We start from the raw sequence: 19,673 nt of genomic DNA, 5'->3' as shown, positions 1-19,673 counted from the left end.
ATGTGGAGTATGTTTGAATGTGATGTTAAAGTCAACACTAATTCCCATTGATTATAGTTTCACAGTGATGCTCTGTATAGGGAGACATGTTTAATGTTGGCAATTCACCTTGTGCTTGTATAGTTTTTGTTTAGCTTTACCGACAGGATGGTGATGTAGTGTTGAGATAGTTGACCTATGTTGGGTGTGACATTCCTGTCATATAGGGCAGTGAAAAGTATGTTGTCATGACATGATGTTGGCTCAAAATGGTTCCTACCTGGCGTTGCTTTACACATAGATGTGATGTGACTGTTGTGGATGGTGTAATGTATGTGTATGTTAAGAATATGATGAACCTCTCTCCCTCTCTATTTCTCAGCATTGTTGAAGGAGTCTGGGCACTGCTGAGTGGGGAAGCTGCTGGCCACAGGGCTCGAAGTCATGAGGCTACTGACACTGAGGGACCCAGTGGCCCGGAGGACGAGGGGAATGCCAAGGAAGAGACAGGAAGCTTTCCTTCATCTTCAGAATCATCCTCTAGTGGACACTCCTTGGCGATGACAGACCCATCTGGAACAACCCCAGCACCATGTGAGTCCACACATACCCCTTCCTGCTACCACCCACCCTCTAGCTCCCCACCCAGTAGGCTCCACCTCCTCACCCAAGAGGGTGAGTGTCTCCTTTGATGCAGGCACCTCCGCCCCTGCCCCTGTTAGCCCTGTTGTCCTCAGTGAGGAGGGTATTGACCTCCTAAGGTTGATCTCTGTGGGTCAATTCACCATAGTGAATTCCACTGGCAACTCAGATACAACAGAGTAATATGTTCCTGGAGGACATTCACGGTGCACTGGCTGGCCTACAGATATGCCTTTGGGCTCTGACCTCCACACTGATGGCAGCCAATCACCCTTTGTCTCCCGTCCCCCCTCCACCTTTCGCTTCCCAAACCCAAACCTCACTTCCCGACCCAGCCAAAGCACACAGACAGACAGGTATGCATCCACCTCAACATCCAAGGGTAGCTCAGACAAACATAGGCACCACAAGACCCACCACCGGCATGCACACAAGCAACATACATATGCAGACACATCAACAGTCACTACCTGCCCTGACTTCCCTACCACTCCCCGCATCACTAACACAACACTTGACACACCTGCAGACACCACACCAATATTCACAGATCCAGCCACTAGACCTATCCTACCCACAGTCAGCACAATAGCAGACCTTCAGTCATGCTACCCAGTCACTACACTCGCAGACACCACAACAACTGACACTCTTACATGCAGCACATCCACCATACCTGCAGTCACCACCCCAACAGAAAGGCACCCACCCACCCCGGCACACCTCCAAACCCCTCTGTCCTGTACACATAAATGCCCTCACTCATTCACACAACAGACACCTACCACCCACAAGCTTACCTCCCACATACATGCACCCACGACACCACACATACAGATCAAACAACCACCCCCTCACCCTCCACTCCCAAACCTCTTTTTGATGAGCGTCCTTGTATTTCAAAAAAGTGTCTCTTTCATGTTTTGACCTTTTTCCTACTCCTCTTCCCCCAATGATACCCCTAAATGCTCAGTTTTCCTCCCCATGCCCGTCCCTTGCACCTCCAAGGCCTCCCCTCCCCTTGCAAGTACCCATGCCACTCCACCCAAGAAGTCTACTCCTCCCAAGGATACCCACCCTCCTCTAAGCCCAGACCTCAACCCCCCTACCAAGCCCAATCCCAAAGGTCCTCCTCCAAAGCCTAGGCCCAAATCCCTCCTTCACCTCCCCTGATAATCCTGAGGTGCCTGCCTGTCCCCTTGATGCCCCTACCTGTGGAGGTTCCATGGCAGTAATAAGTCAAGTTCTGGACACACAGATTTTCATTGTGTGCCTGTTGCACTATTTATAATTGGACTGGCCTATGGCCTTGGACATTTTAAAAGCTATTCTAATTTTCAATACATCCTCGGACCAATAAGTTGTTGGTTTCGACATTACATATTTGTCCTTAATTTCTTTTCTTTTCTTAGAGCATATTTAGGAATTGCTGACATTGTTCGTGTGTGAGTATTTGTATGTAAGTGGTGTTTGTGCCAATTGTTTTGTCTGGGAAGCATGTGAGGTTGTGTGCCGTGAATTTTCCCCCAGTGATGGATGTGTGTTGTAGGATGGCGATGTGTATGCTGGGGACATGTTGTTGTCATGGTATTGAGTGGCATTCGTGTTGACGTGTTTGTTGCAGCATTGTGTGGCTTTGTGTGCTTTGACTCTGTGCATGTTTGGTGCATGGTATGTCAGATGCGTTGTGATGTGTGTTTGCTGTGTATGTCAATTGCTGCGTTGCATGGACACAAGCTCCCCAGTTACATGATGGCCACATTGAACCCTGGGTTGTTTGGTATAATACAACTCAGGATGATAAATCCAAACTAGTGCCAGTATTTGATTTATCCCTACATGTAGCCAGGGGTCACCTTAGAGGTGCCCCTGCAAAAGCTAACCTAACTGGCATGGTTGCTGACTGGTTCCATCCAGCATGCCACCTCCAGACAGCCAATACACAAACCTTGGGGGAGAGCCCTGTCTCTCTGGTTTGTGAGACAGTGCCCTTCCTGGGTAGAGGAGCTAACACCCTCTCCCTCAGTAATGTGCACTCCCGTAGCGGTGAGCTACAAAGGGCTACTGCCCTTGAAACTCAAGCCCCCAGGGCTGCTGCTAGCAGCAGATGGCTTGCCACTTTGTCAACCCCCACTTTTGGCAGAATTAAAGGTGGGAAACCACAAAAAGGGTTGGAGGGGGGATCTCACTGAGCATGCACTACCCCTAGTGGCTTGCAGGCAAAGTGGACCCTGCATTTCATTTTCCTTCATTTGGGATGTCAGTAAAATAGCCAATGAGGTTCAGGGTGGTGACCCTTTCCACAGGAATTGTTCACTGTAATGGGTGTAGCTATTGGACACTACCAGGTTCCCCCTAAAACGCCCAATAAATTAACTATTTAGTAGACTCCCCTAGACAAAGAAATTTGATTAGAAAGGATAAAGAAGAAGACACCCCCAAAGAAGACCACAAAAAGAGAAATGAGGACCTGCTGCAACAGAATAGGAACCAAGACCCTGCCTGCTGCATCTTTGTCCTGATAATCACTGCTGCTGAGGAGTTGTCCACTGGACTGACCTCAAAAGACTCAGAGGACCTCCAGGCTTTGCAAATAGCCCAAGATCTCCCTCCTGAGTGGAGGTACCACTTAAGAAACTAAAGAAACCTGCTAAGAACCAGCAAACTGGCGAGGGTCACTCACTGACTGGCTGATATCTCCACAACCGGAATTTGCAGCTGGACCTGACAAAACAGCCCAGATGAGACCTACAAATGTGCCAACTTTGGTGGCACTGCACCCTCCTGTGGCCGATTTGTGCAAATACCCCAGGTACTGGTAAGTGCACGTCAATCAATCAATCAATTCTTGTAATGTGCGACTACTCACCCGTTAGGGTCTAACGTCAGACAACAGCAAAAAAAGCTCATCCAGAGCTACTACTGGACCAGTTGGAAGCCCCAATCAAGGGACTTCAGGAACACCCTGGACCTCCCACCAAAGTGCCCTCGTCATCCTGCAAGGCCACTGGAAGAAGACTTACCTCCAGCTCTAAAGGGCTTCAGTGCGCACAGCCTCCAAGACTTCCAACTTGCCCTGCATCAAGCTGCCCTGAGCCCTGCATCACGGAAAAAACTGTGTGCCATGGGTCCCTAACCCCTTGCGACCTCAACAGCCCAAGGGGACCCTAAGGCACCACCTCCTTTTCCAGGTGGCTCCACCAAGTGGCCCTGTGCCAAGAGATTTTCCAGCTCTGCTCCCGCCGGGCCTGGGAGCTGCCCAAGGCTCTCCAGCTGGCACAAGGTGCCCACTGACTGCATCGACCATCCTGCGAAATAAGAGACTAGTAACCCAACTTTACGATTTTTAATGCATTTTTAAAAGTGACTGCCAATTGATCCCTATGGTGCGTAATTATACACAGAAAGGCTAACTTTATTAAAACTTTGAAAAATCATAACTCAAAAAGTACTTAAAGTAACTTGACCATCTTGGTCTTAGAAATTATATAGAACTCTGAAGTATTTTTATAAAATTTGGTCTTCAGTTATTCATGGAATGTGTGTGGTGCATGATTGATACTGAGTACAATAGATTCTCAGCACATTTACTGGATTAGCGTAACTGCTCGAACGGCTACCTAAACAATTATAGCATTAGGTGATCCTATTTTTACCTCTGAGAAACAAATTTGTGGTTGCCTGGACCCCCTGCACAGTGTGCCTGGCTTTGAACACTACATAGAGGTCCAGCCTCCTACAGGTACATTGTGTTGTGTGAGTGATTTGTCACTGGGTAGTGTCTATTGTGGGTGCTTGCCAATGCATTGATGGTGTTGTGGTTGTGGTGTTGTGTGTTCTTGTGTGTGACTGGGCCAGTGCTGTGTTTCTGCCAGTCCGTGTGTGTTTTTGACGTATGTATGTGTGTGATGGACATAGTGTGTGTATGTGTGGGTGTATATGTGGCTGTCTGTGAGTGTACATGTCAGTGTCAGGTTACGTGTGTGTGTCACCCTCATCCCTTGTTCCCGATTGGTATGTTGTTTGGTTGTATGAACTTTGGTGATTTACAACAGTAACAGGTAAGTGTGTGTACTCACGGTTTGATTCTAAAGTCTCTGGGTGAGTAGGAGCAGCGGCATGACATGGAGTTCTGGTTCCATGGCGGCATCGGACAGGTATGGCTTCCTGAAGGTGAGCGCCTCCTTTTATGTAGTTAATTTCCGCCTGGATTTCCGTGATGGTACGACTGTGACAGGTACCTTGGTTGTGTGCAACTTTGTAATCTGTTCGGCGGAAACAGTGATGGTGCCAGCGGTGCTTTGGCTGTATTCTGTACTGAATAACGCTAATGTCATAATTTGGTAGTCTTCTTCACAAGCCTGATGACGATACGACCGCCACTGCCAACATGGCCGTCCTGAGTCCACCAGACTTGTAATGAGACCCATAATGTGTAGTTATAATTGTGCTTGTATACTAAGGCTATTACAAGGGTTTAGTAATGCGCAGGGAGTTCACATGTTTTATATAGAAATTATTAGGTATTTTATGGTACGGGTGGATCCACTTTTCAGGTGTACACTATGGTCTTTCAAAATTAACTTTTTCATGTAAGTTCAAATTTTTTATTTTATTATGGTATTGGCTAGATTGGATTATTTTTACTTGTTTATATTGCTAATTCTTTGTAGTAGTCCCCTAACGCCACCATTATAGCACTGCATTTACAATACGGCACACCATGGAACATGTTAGGGACTATAGCATCATTTTTATGATGCTACTGTAATGCAGTACCTAATTAGCGTAAAATAAAATGACACTAATCACGTATAGTGGCAAAAGGCCCATTGAAATCTATGCTGCTTTATGCAGGTGTTAAAAATTAGCCTATCAATGGCTCAATGGAACCATGTAGATTCCATAGCGCCATTGTTAGCAGCCCTCTAACGAGGAAACACCCCCTTTGCATACATCATGCATATGTTATGCATGGTGTGACACAAATGGTTTACAAGGTGGCGGAAACCTAGTTTGTCCCACCTTGTAAATATGACGCTATCGCGGTGGCCTGCTAGCGTCACATTTGCGGCAAAAATGTTGCTGCAAATGTGGTGCTAAGGGACGTAAGGTCCTTGTAAATCTGGCACTATGGCCCTCATTACAACCCTGGCGGTCAGTGATAAAGCTGGAGTAATACCACCAACAGGCCAGTGGCAATAAATATGAAATTATGACCATGGCGGAAACCGCTCAGACAGACAGCCACTTTAACACACCGACCGTCAGGGTGAAACCAACAGGCATCACGGCGGTAACCGCCAGCAGCCAGGCGGAAGACAATGTACCACCCTCAGTAATATGACACACCTATCTGCCACCTTTTCTGGGGCGGTACCAATGTCATCAAAAGCCTGGCAGAAACACTGCACAGAAGGGAAATGACTCACCTCTGGAGACTCAGGGAAGAACCACGCTGCTATGGAGCCCGAGCTGCATGTTTTCCCCATGCTCTTCTACCTTCTGCTCTATTACGAATATCAACGCCGGTGAAGATGACCACGGTGAGTACTGCCACCTAGCATATAGGGGAGGGGGGATGAAAAAGAGAGTTACACAGACATGCAACACCCCTACCCCCACCCCCAACACCACACACAACCAGATGCAGTAACATAACATATACACCTGTACCCCTCAGGAATTATGCAAGGACAACTACTATAGTGTAAAAAGTCTGTAATAAGATAAATATAGGTAAAATAAGTGCATTCAAATAAAAAAGTATATACATATTTACAATGCAAGGGACAATGCCCAGTCCTCAATGTCCGTTGGCCACAGGGCCACATCACAAAGTCCAAGGCCCAACCTCACTCCTGCAACAACACAGAGAGAACACTGCAGGGGCATCAGGTCGAGAAAAGACAGGCACCTCAGGGGGACGGGGTATGGGGGGGCATCTCAGCCGGAAGATGGTACAAATCACTGGTCCTGGAGGGGGCAACACGCCCTGTGCTCTGTCCTGGGGAGTGCAAGGCCACAGTCTCTCAAGTGGGTGATCTGCCCACTGCTTTGTCCTGGGGAGTGCAAGGCCACAGTCTTTCAAGTTGGTGATTTGCCCACTGCTTGGTCCTGGGGAGTGCAAGGCCCAGTCTCTCAAGTGGGTGATTTGCCCACTGGTTATGGAGGGGGCATTGTGCCCAGTGAGCTTCATCCTGGGAAGGATGGGGTGAGTGGATGGCTTCTCCACTGGTTCTGGAGGGGGAATTGTGCCCAGGGAGCTTCATCCTGGGAAGGATGCTGTAAGTGGATGGCTTCTCCACTGGTTCTGGAGTGGGCATTGTGCCCAGTGAGCTTCATCCTTTGGTTGATGGGGTGAGTGGATGGCTTCTCCACTGGTTCTGGAAGGGGCATTGTGTCCAGTAAGCTTCATCCTGGGAAGGATGGGGTGATGGCGGAGGAAAGTCCTGGTTACAGTCCAGTCTAATTGTATCACAGGTGCATTGTTCAAGGGGGCATAGAAAGGGGAGCAATGGCAGTTCAAGGTTGACAGGGTGACAGAGTGGGACACAAGGTGGACAATCAAGAGAGTCTTATTTCCTGGTGGGGGTCTTGGCAATAGTCTCTGGCTTCTGCCTGGATCGCAGGGAATGTTTGCAGGGTGGTTCTTCCTCTGGGGGGGGGAGGAGTGCTGCTGCCTGTTGGTCCTGTGGCGGGGCCTCCTGTCCACTAGCGGCAGCAGAGGTGGAGGGCTGTTCATCAGTTTGGTTAGTGGCAGAGGCCCGGTGGAGTGCCACTGCCTCCCTCATAGTGTTGATCATGTCTGCCAGCACCCCTGCAATGGAGACCAGGGTGGTGTCGATGTCCTTCAAGTCCTCCCTGATCCCCAGGTACTGTCCCTCCTGCAGCCGCATGCTCTCCTGCAACTTGTCCAGTATCTGACCCAGCATATCCTGGGAATGTTGGTATGCTCCCAGGATCACGGCGAGTACCTCCTGGAGAGTGGGTTCCCTGGGTCTGTCCTCCCCCTGTCGCACAGCAGTCCTTCCAGCTTCCCTGTTGTCCTGTGCCTCTGTACCCTGAACCGTGTGTCCACTGCCAGTGACCCCAGGTGCCTGATCATCCTGTGTTTGTGGGGTGGCCTGGGGTCCTTGTAGTGGTGGACACACTGCTGATTGACGTGTCCTGGGGACAGAGGTATTGGCCCGCTGGGTGGGTGCTGTGTTGGTGTTTCCTGAGTGGGGAGGTACTGTGGTGGTGTGAGAGTGTGCCTGGGTAACCGACTGTCCGGAGATCCCTGATGGGCCAGGTTGGTCATCCAGATCCAGGCAAACAGAGCTGCTGTCATCACTGTGTGGCCTCTTCTTGGAGGGGGGTGGGGCTGGATGTTACTGGCACCTCTTCTCCGGTGACATTGGCTGGGGGACCTGTGGGGATGTAAATGCAGTGTTATTTTGTCTGCGTGTGACATCATGTGCATGGGTGTGTTGCCCTCTATGGTTGTTGTTGCCCTGGCAGATTTGCCTTTGTGTGAGTTGTTATTTGGTGGGCTAGGTGATTCTCTCCAGTATGCATGTAGTGGTGATAGGTGCCCATGCAGGCCTGTGAGGGGTGTCCATGAATTGGTGTTACATGCAGGGCTTGGTATTGGGATGAGTGGGTTGTGATGGTGGGGTATGTGGGAGGTGGTGAAGTGATGGGAGTGAGGGTACGGATGGAGGTTTGTGATGGCATGCAGGTGGGGGGGTGATAGTAATAGAGATTTCACTTACCAGAGTCCAGTCCTCCTCCCACTCCTGCCAGGCCCTCAGGATGCATGATTGCCAAGACTTGCTCCTACAATGTTGTTAGTTCTGGGGGAAGAGGTGGGGGTCCACCGCCAGTCCTCTGTACAGCTAGTTGGTGTCTTGCTGCTGTGGAACGCACCTTCCCCCGTAAATCATTCCACCTCTTCCTGATGTCATCCCTTGTTCTTGGGTGCTGTCCCACAGCGTTGACCCTGTCCATGATTCTCGGCCATAGCTCCATCTTCCTAGCAATGGATGTCTGCTGCACCTGGGAACCAAATAGCTGTGACTCTACCCGGATGATTTCCTCCACCATGACCTTTAGCTCCTACTCAGAGAATCTAGGGTGTCACTGTGGTGCCATGAGTGTAGTGTGAGTGGTGTAGGTGAGGGTTTGTGGGGTATTGTGTTGGGGTGTGTGATGTAAGGTGCCTGGATGGTGTATAGGTGATGATGTTATGTGGCTGTGGTTGTGTGGGTGCTCTTGCTGTATCTCTCTCTGTTCGCAAAGGTTTGTAGTCGTAAAGGGTTGTGGGTACTGTGGGTGTGTGTTTTATAGTGGTGTGGATATGTGGGTGTGGTGTGTGTATGGGTTTCAGTTGTGTGTAGTTTGAATTGCCCAATGTGTTGTTGTATTGTTTGAGTGTGTGTACTTTGAGCGCGGCGGTGTGTACCGCCAATGGTTTACCACCATTGAATGTCTGCCACTGTGATTCGTGGGTCACAAGGCTGTAGGCATAACGGTGTGGGTTTTGCTGCCGCCAGTGCATCACTGACCTTTGGGCTGGTGGACTTGTGTGTGTGGCTGTATAGTGACGGATTGGTATGTGTGTGTCATAATATGCTTGGCGGTTATCCGCGGCAGCCGTGTTATGTTGACGGCAGTCCGCATGGTGGTAAGCGGGATTTACCGCCAATGTCATAATGAGGACCTATATATTCTATGTCAGTCTGTCTATTTGATATTTAGTCAGACTATCCTTGTGTTTTCTTCAGAGGCAGGCCATGAGTTCCCTTGAGTTGTAGTATGAATATTATGTTGATGTTAATTCTTAATTAACTAATTAATTATGTTTTGGTTTCTATAATGACCATCATTTTTTAATAAACCCATGAGCTTTCAACCTCAAATATTATCTCATGCAGATTTATGTGTATTAGCCTTGGACTAAGTTTTACGAAGCTTCACAGGCCCATATTTATGAAAAATGGCGCACACCTGCGCTAGCGCAGTTGTGTGTTATTTTTTTACCGTGAGCTAACACCATTCCCTAATGCCATCCTTTCGCCACATTTATAAAATGAAGCACAATTTCGCTAAAGAATGGCTATTGTCTCAAAAAAAAGACGCTAGCCGGTGACTGATGGCATTAGGGGAAATGGCGCTAGTGGGTTCAAAAATATGGTAGGCTGATTAGCAGCAAAATATCTGCCGCTAGTCAACCTTGTGTCGTTTGACACACAAGCAGCCAAAAATTACTCATGTCTAAGTATAGACAGGAGTCATTACCACTACCCAAATGCCCACCGTAGGGCACCAGTGTTCTTAGGGCAAGCCCAACATACCCAGTGCCAGCCTGGGGGCCCATTGTAAGGGGCCTCCAATGTCACACCACACACATACACCTACCTGTAACTTACCTGGAATGGGCTCATGCCTCCTGTAGTGTACCTGTGATGTGGGTGGTGGTGATGATGTTGGGTTGGGATGGGCATCTATGGGCCCATTCTATGGCGTTTCCCCATGGAAATATGCCTACCAGCACTTTAACACCTGGTCTGACCAGCCGTTAAATAATGATGTTAATCGGGCTTAAAGAAATTATTTAGGCCTGCCTCCAAGTTGAGCATCATTTCTGTGTTGTTTACTGAATATGGGGCTGAGGGCTAATGTTGTTTTTAGGAAGGGAACACCTACCTTGCATTTCATTGACGCAAGGTGGGTTGGCGCTTCCTAGAAATGGTGCTAACTGCAATATTTTGACACTAGGTGGGTCTAACAACCCTATTGGTAACTACAGTGGCCAGGAGACAATTAGCCTGGAGAATGTTACAGAGAGGTGGCCCAGATTTATGGGCAGTAAGTGTGAGATTGTGGAGGCAGGGGATGCCAGGATGGCTGCCATTATACACTAAATAAACTTCCACCAGTTAATATGATGAGCAATAGCAATCCTTGTTTATTCTCTAGACTGTAAGTGTTAGCAATGATTATTTATTCTCCACAGACTATAGTGGAGTCTATAGGAATGTAATGTAAATACTTCACCTAAGATTCTGCCATCTCTGTGTCCATATTCAGGCTAAGCCTATATAACCCATGGCATTTCAGGCACACAGTGATAGGCCATTAATTCCCTACAAAGTAACAGAGAAAGAGGCAGAGATTTCAGGAAAAAGAATACTTTCCTGAGAAATGCCAGCTCAAACTTTGTCTTTATCAGCTGGGAGTCAGAAGAGTTTCCACCTCACAAACAATGTATAGGCAGATTGCAAGTCACTGGATTTAGAGTTTGTTGGACATAGTTGCCTCTCTGCAAAACTCTTGGTTCACCCGCTCAATTCTAAATCAGGAAGATCATCAGTTTTCTGAAGGTGGTGCCTCTGTTTGCTCCCCTCTCAGAAAACCAGCTCCATCAGGCTGTTGAAGTTAAGCCATGAGACCATCTACCCTGTTTATACTGAATGGTGTGATGTATTCATTTTCTGTCAGTCCAGGTGGTCACAAACAGGAAAAAAAGGTAATAAGCCCAATACCTATAGAAAAAAACTCATATTTTGGAAGCTTGTTTTTGAAAAAAGAAAAGGTTTGGTATAGGAAACTGATGGTGGCCACTGCCATGGCTGTGGTTAATCTGAAGGTAGAGTCATCATAGCTGAGCCGGCAGGGGTAGTCAGTCGGGGTGGCAGATGTCATGTTCTGTACTGACTGCTGACTGCCAAATGCTAAATGAAGTCCAGAGTCTAGCATTGGAAAAACATCACATATCATGTGTTGAGCACTGAAAGAATTCACACATCTTTTAGGTGAAATATGTTTTGAAAATAGAGTCTATGATTTCACAAATGTGAAGGGTTTTGTATACACATTTTGTGAAGAAACAGGACAACTATTCTTTAGAAGTATGAACTCATCCAAGAGAATTCAAAGACACATCAGATGCTTTACTCAAATGAAATAGCAGCAAATTGTGTTATATGTAAAGGGATTGGAAGTTTAAGTTTAATTTGCGTCTGGACAACGAAATGTAACATTATGGGGGTTATTCCAACTTTGGAGGAGGTGGTAATCCGTCCCAAATGTGACGGATTTACCACCAGCCGTAGTACGAGTTCCATAGGATATAATGGACTCGTAATACGGCTGGTGGTATATCCGTCACTTTACCGTCACTTTTGGGACGGATTACCACTTCCTCCAAAGTTGGAATAACCCCCTATGTCTCGTGCTTTTGAGAGGGCAGAGACTATTGCTGACAGGTGTACATGTACTGCTCAATATGAAGAAGCACTTATACAAATAGCTATTGATTAATTGATTTATTGGAATTTTACATGTGTGTTTTAGTAATAACCTTTCCCCCTGTAGAGGTTTAGAGAAAGGTTGGAGCACTTGCTTTTGACTGAACATTATGATCAACCTTAGTCGTTGTGGCACAAGGTACTTATTACACTAGGTAAGCTCTGTTGTTTGGAACAGACTTTTCTTTTTGTCAGTAAAGCCCATTCACAAACACCCACCAGTGGATGCTGTCTGCCCTCCACGCTCACTCCCCAAATCCAGCAAGCTTCCAAGACACATTTTGTAGCATATATAAATCAATCCTCCTACATAGTGTGGATTTCAGCAATGCCTAGCATTCCTGTATAACGTTTCCCATTACAACAGTCCTCATTTAGCTCTGATCCTGTCTAATAACCACTTATCTATTAACATTTTGAGTGGAATGGCAACACACAGCTGCAGTCCCATATAATAGTACACATACATTGGGTGAAGATCACGTAGACATTACATGCAGCCAGGCTGTCATTGTTTCTTGAGGAAAAGTGTTGTCCAATACATACAAGTTAATTATAGCTGATGATTCTCTTCTGCTTAAGTCTTAGGGCCTGATTTAGATATCGGAGGATCACAACGGTTTCGGACATCCCGTCTGCTGAAGTCAAAATCCCATTACATCCTATGGGATTTAGTTTTCGGCAGATGGATATCTTAGAATCCAAGATTTATTTAATTATGTTTTTTCATGGTTAGTGACTGACTCACAGGTTAGCCAGCTCCCTTTTGATTTCCTGTACAGTGCTGCAAAATCCTGTAGAATTGCCTTAGATTACATATGCACCCTGAACCTTAGCCAGCATCAACCCTCTAGCAAAGATACAGATCACAAGTTCTTAATTGGCAAATATTCCCTGTGTGGGCCAATATTCCCTTTTTTATGCACAGTCTAGGTTAACTCCCTAGTTGCAAGGCCTCCCCCCCAGTGTGGAGCCCTATTTTGGCTGTTTGGGGTAGTTTATGCTTTGGCCCCCATAACATTTTGTCCACATAAGCTATCCACACCGAATATGCGTCCTTGTTTCCAACATCCTGGGAATTCTAAAGGTACCCAGAGTTTGTGGGGTCCCCTTAAGGAGATTGAGAAATTAGCCAAAATTCAGCTAAAATTTGTTTTTTAGGGGGGAAAATTGAAAAAAAGTGCAGCAGAAGAAAACATCTGTTTTTTTTCCTGCAAGTGGGATCTACAAAGTCTTTACGGTTATAAAATCACCATGTTCCCAGCTTTTAGGAACAGACAGACTTGAATCAGAAAAACACATTTCTCAACACAGTTTTGGCATTTTACTGGGACAAACCCCATTTTTACTATTTTTGTGCTTTAAGCCTCTTTCTAGTTAGTGACAGAAATGGGTGTGAAACCAATGCTGGATCCCAGACAGCTAAACATTCTGAAAAGTAGACACAATTCTGAATTCAGCAAGGGGTCATTTGTGTAGATCCTTCAAGATTTTCTTACAGAAAGTAACAATAAAAAAATATTGACATTGAGTTGAAAAAAACAGCCCTTTCTGGCTATGTTTTCTTCCGTGACTTTTCCCAACTATGATAGATTTTTTAAAGCAATATACCGATATGTTTGCTGGACCCTCCTGGCTGTGGAGTAATACAGGTCTTGTAGGTTGATCAAGAACCCAAGCTACTCAGAGCCAATAAATGAGCTGCACCTTACAATGGGTTTTCATTGTATACCAGGTATAAAGCAATTAATTTGGTAAAATATATAGAGTGAAAAATTAGGAATCAAGGAAACCTATGTAGTTTAGAAACAATGGTTATTTGCACATCTCTCAAAATGACTTCTTCAATATTGGGCTAAAAAAGACTCTTTTCTCACATTTCGGTGCTGCAAAGTTCTGGAATCTGAGGGGAGCCACAAATTTCCTTCCTCTTAGCATTCCTCCAAATCTCCCGATAAAAATGGTACCTCACTTGTGTGGGTAGGCCTAGTGCCCGTGACAGGAAATGCCCCAAAACACAACATGGACAATTGAAAAATGATGTGTTTTTTGAAAAGTGCCTAGCTGTGGATTGTGGACTGTAGCTCTGCCGGCGCCTAGGGAAACCTACCAGACCTATACATTTATGGAAAGTAAACAAATAAGAGAATCTAGGATGGGGTGACTTGTGGGGCTCTCACAGGGTTCCTTCACCCAGACTCCTTTGCACACCTCAAAAGTGAGCTAAAAAAGCATGCTTTACTCTCATTTCAGTAATTCAAAGTTCGTACACAAAGCCACAAACTCCCTTCTACCCAGCGTTTACCCAAGTCTCCCAATAAAAATAGTACCTCACTTGTGTGCATAGGCCTAGAGCCAGTGACAGGAAATGCCCCAAAACACAATGTTGACACATTGCATTTTTTTCTAATGAAAACGGACGCGGTTTTTGCAAAGTGACTAGCTGTGGATTTTGGCCTCTATCTCTGATGGCACCTAAGGAAACCTATACATTTATGGAAAGTCGACACCTAGGGGAATTCAGAATGGGATAACTTGTGGGGCTCTCAGCATGTTCTGTCACCCAAAATCCTTTGCAAACCTTAAACATTGGCTAAAAAAAACACATTTGCTGCACATTTCGGCAATGGCATGTTCTGGAATCTGGGGGGAGCAACAAACTTCCTTACAACCAGCAATCCCCCAAGTCTCCCAATAAAAATGGTACCTGACATGTGTGGGTAGGCCTAGTGCCAGTGACAGGAATGTGACAGGCAACTTTTGACCCTGGGGTGATCCATTCCTGATGCAGGCACTAGGTACAGGCACTCAAGTGGGGTAGCATTTTTAATAGGACAGGTGGGGAAACACTGGGTGGTAGGAATTTTGTGGATCCCAGCATATTCCTGTAGTTTGTGTGACAGAAATGCAAGAAAAAAATGAGTTTTTATTCAACATTTCACCTTTTCAGGGTATTCTGGGTGAGCAAACTTTGGGGAATTCACACAAGTCACACCTTGGTGGACTACCCAGGACATCTAGTTTCCAGAAATGTCTGTGTTTGGTAGGTTTCCCTATATGACAGCCGAGCCCAGGACCAAAAACGCAGGTGCCTGCCTTACAAAACCAGGTTGTTTTGTGATAGATAATTTTGATGTTTCCACAATATGATTTGGGCGGTGGAATTTGAGGCTGAACTAAATTGTGGAGCTTCCAAGAGAGCTCTCTCTCTGTGCTTGCTGCTGCATGCACCCGCTCTCTGGGTTGGGCTAATCCGCAATTGTGCTTACGAAAGGACAGCACGACTGTCCTCATCACCCCCACAGAATCACTGGAAGAGGAGTTGTTGGATGTGACTCCTCTGACTGAAAAATCACTCTCAGAGTCTGCGCCATTGTCCTATCCCTCAGATGCTGTCTCAGTATCTGCTATGTCAGTCTCTGATCCTATGTCAGAGCTGTCCTCTATAACCCGAGTGACGGCAGCAGTCATCCATCAAGATGCCATCTCTGCTACTTTCTAAACTGTCCCTCTAAAACACGAGCCTACATAGACAGTCACAAAATTGCTGGTGTGTGTCTGAGGCGTGCAACACTCAAGGTCAGTTACTTTACCTTCGCTTTTTCCCTTAATCAGCACATTCTCTCAAGACACTAAAAAAAACGAATAGACATACTATTACTTCAACTTGTCACATACCCATCGTCATAGTCTTTGGCGCCTGTGTCGCCCAGTCCGACTACCATTATTGGTGCTCCTACTCCCATGACCTCCTCCTTGGATTCGCTCACTAGCACCCAGCAAAAGTGACCTTCATCTCTCCATTGCCCTCCTCGCACATACATTTTATTTGTGTTATAGCACAGGTAATGGCTATCTTTACTAATCTACTCAGCTATTCACATAAAATCCAGATTTGATCTTTGCAGGAGGCATAAACCTTCTGCGCTACTTTATGGGATCAAAAGTACCACTAGACAATAGCCTGGTCCTTCTCTAGCAGAAACATGATCACAAGACTTAGCTTGACTTTTTTATTGCTGCCTAAAAGCTATGGTTGAAACGCGTTGGTTGGAGTATGTGCATCGCTTTAAAGACGTGTGCTGCAAGGCAACTGGTGGTGAATATTTTTATATATATAAAATTAGATCACTTTTATATGTGGGAAACCACACATGCATTGACAAAAGTGATCTCCATATCTATATAAATATATATTTTATATATATATATATATATATATATATATATAGAAAGAGAGAGAGAGAGGGGGAAAGATATATATATATATATATATATATATATAGATCTATATACAGCTGTATTGTTTCCCTTGGGGGCGGGTGATCGTGGCCCCCAGGGAAAACATACATTTATTGCAAAAAATTGCCCTCACAAGGGGTCAGCCCTGCTCATGTCAACTTCATTTCAACTTCATTTCAATTTTTTTGATTACAAAAAAAAAAAAATTATGCTGCGATCAACGGGCAGGAAACCATTTCAGGAGGGCCTTTTGTGAAATTGGAGAATCTCCCTTTCAAACACAGCCTTTCTGAAGGCAGGGGAGCCCCTTTTGGGCCTGCTTTCCCCATCAGAGCAGAAAGTGCCCTTACCTGCTGCTTCCTGCTCTGGTGGGGAAAACAAATTGTGATGTCAGTGCGCATCACGGCATGCTGATGTCACATAGTGGAAGGGGGAGACACAGAAGCTCTTCCGTGTCTCCTGAGGGATTTTTAAATTTTAAAAAATCCCTCCCTGGCTCCGGCCACTGGTCGTGACTCGCACCAAGGGGGGTGTGCGTACATCAGCCAGTGACCAACACAGGCTCCAATGCAGTTAAGTGGCAGCCTGTAGTCAAAAGCTCTTGTCCCCTCCCAAAAATGATTGGCTCACGAGTTGACATGAGCAGTTGGAGATCCCTGAATTAGTATAGACTTTGTGGGTGAAAATCCAAGAGCTAAGGGTTACAGCACTGTAGAGGTAGACTAACTGCCCAAATATGGACACTATGGCCCTCATTATAACCGTGGCGGTCTCTGAACGAGACCGCAAAGCCAGGGGCAACATATAATGGGTACTGCCTGATTTCCACCACATTGTGGGTGGATTATTGGCAGTAGCCATGCTGGCAGGCGGTGGCGCTCTGGCGTTGCTACCACCTGCACCGCCCCACCAGTAGGATGACACCAGTCATATTAAGACCATTAATACGGCCTGGCAGTATCCTGCTGGTGGGGCGCTAATAGCGGTGGCAGCGCCCCTTCCCATTCCCTGCTGGACGACCTCCTCATCGGACAAGGTGAGTCTAAAGTCTGACAGGGGAGGGGGGTGGGAGATTGGAGTTGTGTTTGAGTGTGTGGTGTCTGCGTGTGTGTATGAATGTGTGTGTGCGTGTGTGAATGCAACTGTAAGTGTTGTGGTGAATGAGTGGTTGTATGCATGTGTGTGGATGCGTGAATAAATGTTGAAGTGTGTGCGTGTCTGCAGGTCAGTGTATATGCATGTGAGTATGTGTGGGTGAATGCGTGTATGGATGCGTGTATTTGTGAGTGGATGCATGTCTGAAAGTATAGGTGAATGGGTGTATGTGTGGTGCATGTGGGTGTCTGTATGCATGTATGCTGGGAGTGGGCTAGGGGCACTATGTGAGTAGGGGGCACTATGTGAGCAGGAGGGTGGGGGTGTTTTGATGGTAGGGGCGATGGAGGGGTTAGGTGCTTGCTGGGAGGGGTGGGGGAGCCGTCTACAGGTGACAGGGAAGGAATTCCCTGTCACCTGCAGCGTACCGCCATGGTTTTCGTGGCAGTGCTACCGCAGCGGAAACCATGGTGGTAGACCGGCTCCTAATACTGCCAGCGGTCCTCTGGGGACCGCTGGGTCAGAGATGAACATTTCCGGCCTGGCAGTTCATACTGCCATGGCGGTATGAGTGGAGATGTGGCGGTATTCACTGCCAGCCTGTTGGCGGTGATACCGCCAAATTAACCCTGGCGGTCTTAATGATCACCTATATGCTGTAGAAGAAAATGTAATATTCTGTTGATTAGGCATTGCTCATACTGCAACATATCATTATGTTCAAAATTCAAATCAAGAATAGGATTTTAAGACATGCCTGCGATCCAGTCGACACACTCAGTCAGATGGACTGTCAGAAAGGCTCAACCAACTGATAGAGCAGGATTTACATTGCTTCCCACCACACACTCCAGTTGTGGAGAACTACTAGGGCCGGCAGATTTCTTTTACAACAATGCCAGGCATATCTATATCCATAAACCACTTTTTTTCGTTTACTTTTGGATATCTTACCCAAATGTTGCTTCCTTCAGTTTCGTCTACCACTGCAGAAATTAACCAATTGACTTTCATCAAACCATACACACAGTTAAGGATATCTTATCTAAGGTCAAGCTAATGTACATGAAGTATGCTGACTGTAAGAAAGTGGGTTATTAGCTGCAAGGGTTGCAGGTAATAGGTGTGCAACCTTCTGTTCACTGGGAACCAAGTGCCACTTTGTTGCACTTGACTTTTGCCAGGTAGTGAAGCAGAGCAGGTCCATGCCTGCTAAGGAGAGGTTGTGTGAGGTAGTACCGCATATCTCATGCACGCAAGAAACAAGACTCAAATAATACATTGTGCAGTTAAAGCTTTTACATATAAATGATGAGGACTTTAATTTAGTCCATCACTGCAGGTCCTAACTAGCTACTTACTATGACTGCTTTTACCTCACAAAGGCAATCAGATAGGGGATCATAATATTAAAGTCCATTACAGTAGATCATTAATCCAGGTCCCCATGCAACTTACGTCTGCTCAGAACTGTAAACCAGCTAAGTGGGCTTTGAAAATAAGAAATACCATGGAGGGACCTGCAGAGCTGTTGAAAGCTACCAGCTTACTGAAAACCATAACCTGTACTTCTGTCTCTCATAATTCTTTGCCCGTTACAGTGCTAAGCTCTGTGTCCCATTACATGATAACCACACCTCAGTGGTCCACACACATAATATAGAAACACTTCCCACATAGGATCAAAAGAAAAACAATATCCTTTTTACCGAATACCCTTCATGGTGTAGCATGCTACCCATTAAAGCAAACACTTCAGCGCCCTACTTAGGGGTGGTTTGAGTCATGTAAATGTTGCAATACAAACCAACATCCAATACTGCCCATTAATTCAAAGGCATATACATGCTGACAGGTGGAAATGCTAAAGGTGAAAACGTCCTTACAGTTCACACACATAGCAAGACCTGAATCCTCTAAACACCATACCCCCTACCTGTATTAAATACTTCCTGGAAATGTCAGGGCGTCATCACATTAATAAAATTAGAAATATGTCATAATAAACCAACGCAACACCATTGAAACTAGAAATTACACATTGCTAACATTGAGATTGACCATGAAGCATTTCAAAGACATTCATTAAGTCATGTACTAATTCACCGATAACGTTGTTATTGTCAATTAAGACCCACAGTTTTGATACACTGTGGCCATTGGTTTTTCTTCTACCATACACATGCTGTAACAGAGCTTTAGGCCACTTCAATAGAGGCTGCCAGAGCTCAGAACCTTTTGGGCAAACATCCTAGCCCAAGAAGTGCTTAAATAATCTCCAAATTTTTCTTTCAGCCACTCACTTGACCCCCAGGGAAACTTGGGGTGACAACTAAAATACTAGAGAGGGAGGCCTTGGTGGCTGCCGCACTGCTGTCAGCCCCACAACCAATAATGGTGACGCTGGTGGTTCCTCTGCCT

The 19,673-nt window shown here is 46.1% G+C and overlaps 1 protein-coding gene across 1 annotated transcript in view; it reads left to right on the top strand.

Moving 5' to 3' along the window:
* The window catches only part of LOC138297170 (solute carrier family 22 member 7-like), a 182,454-nt gene that overhangs the window by 2,577 nt on the left and 160,204 nt on the right, over positions 1–19,673 (top strand). Inside the window, exon 3 of the mRNA XM_069236663.1 lies at positions 362–573. Coding sequence (XP_069092764.1) covers positions 362–573 — 212 coding nt within the window. The remainder of the gene's footprint in view (positions 1–361; positions 574–19,673) is intronic.

This window comes from Pleurodeles waltl, chromosome 5, assembly GCF_031143425.1.
Source record: "Pleurodeles waltl isolate 20211129_DDA chromosome 5, aPleWal1.hap1.20221129, whole genome shotgun sequence".
In the NCBI taxonomy this organism is placed as follows: Eukaryota; Metazoa; Chordata; class Amphibia; order Caudata; family Salamandridae; genus Pleurodeles; species Pleurodeles waltl.
The sequence above is the reverse complement of the archived record's forward strand: the minus strand, read 5'-3'. Positions and strand labels throughout refer to the sequence as shown.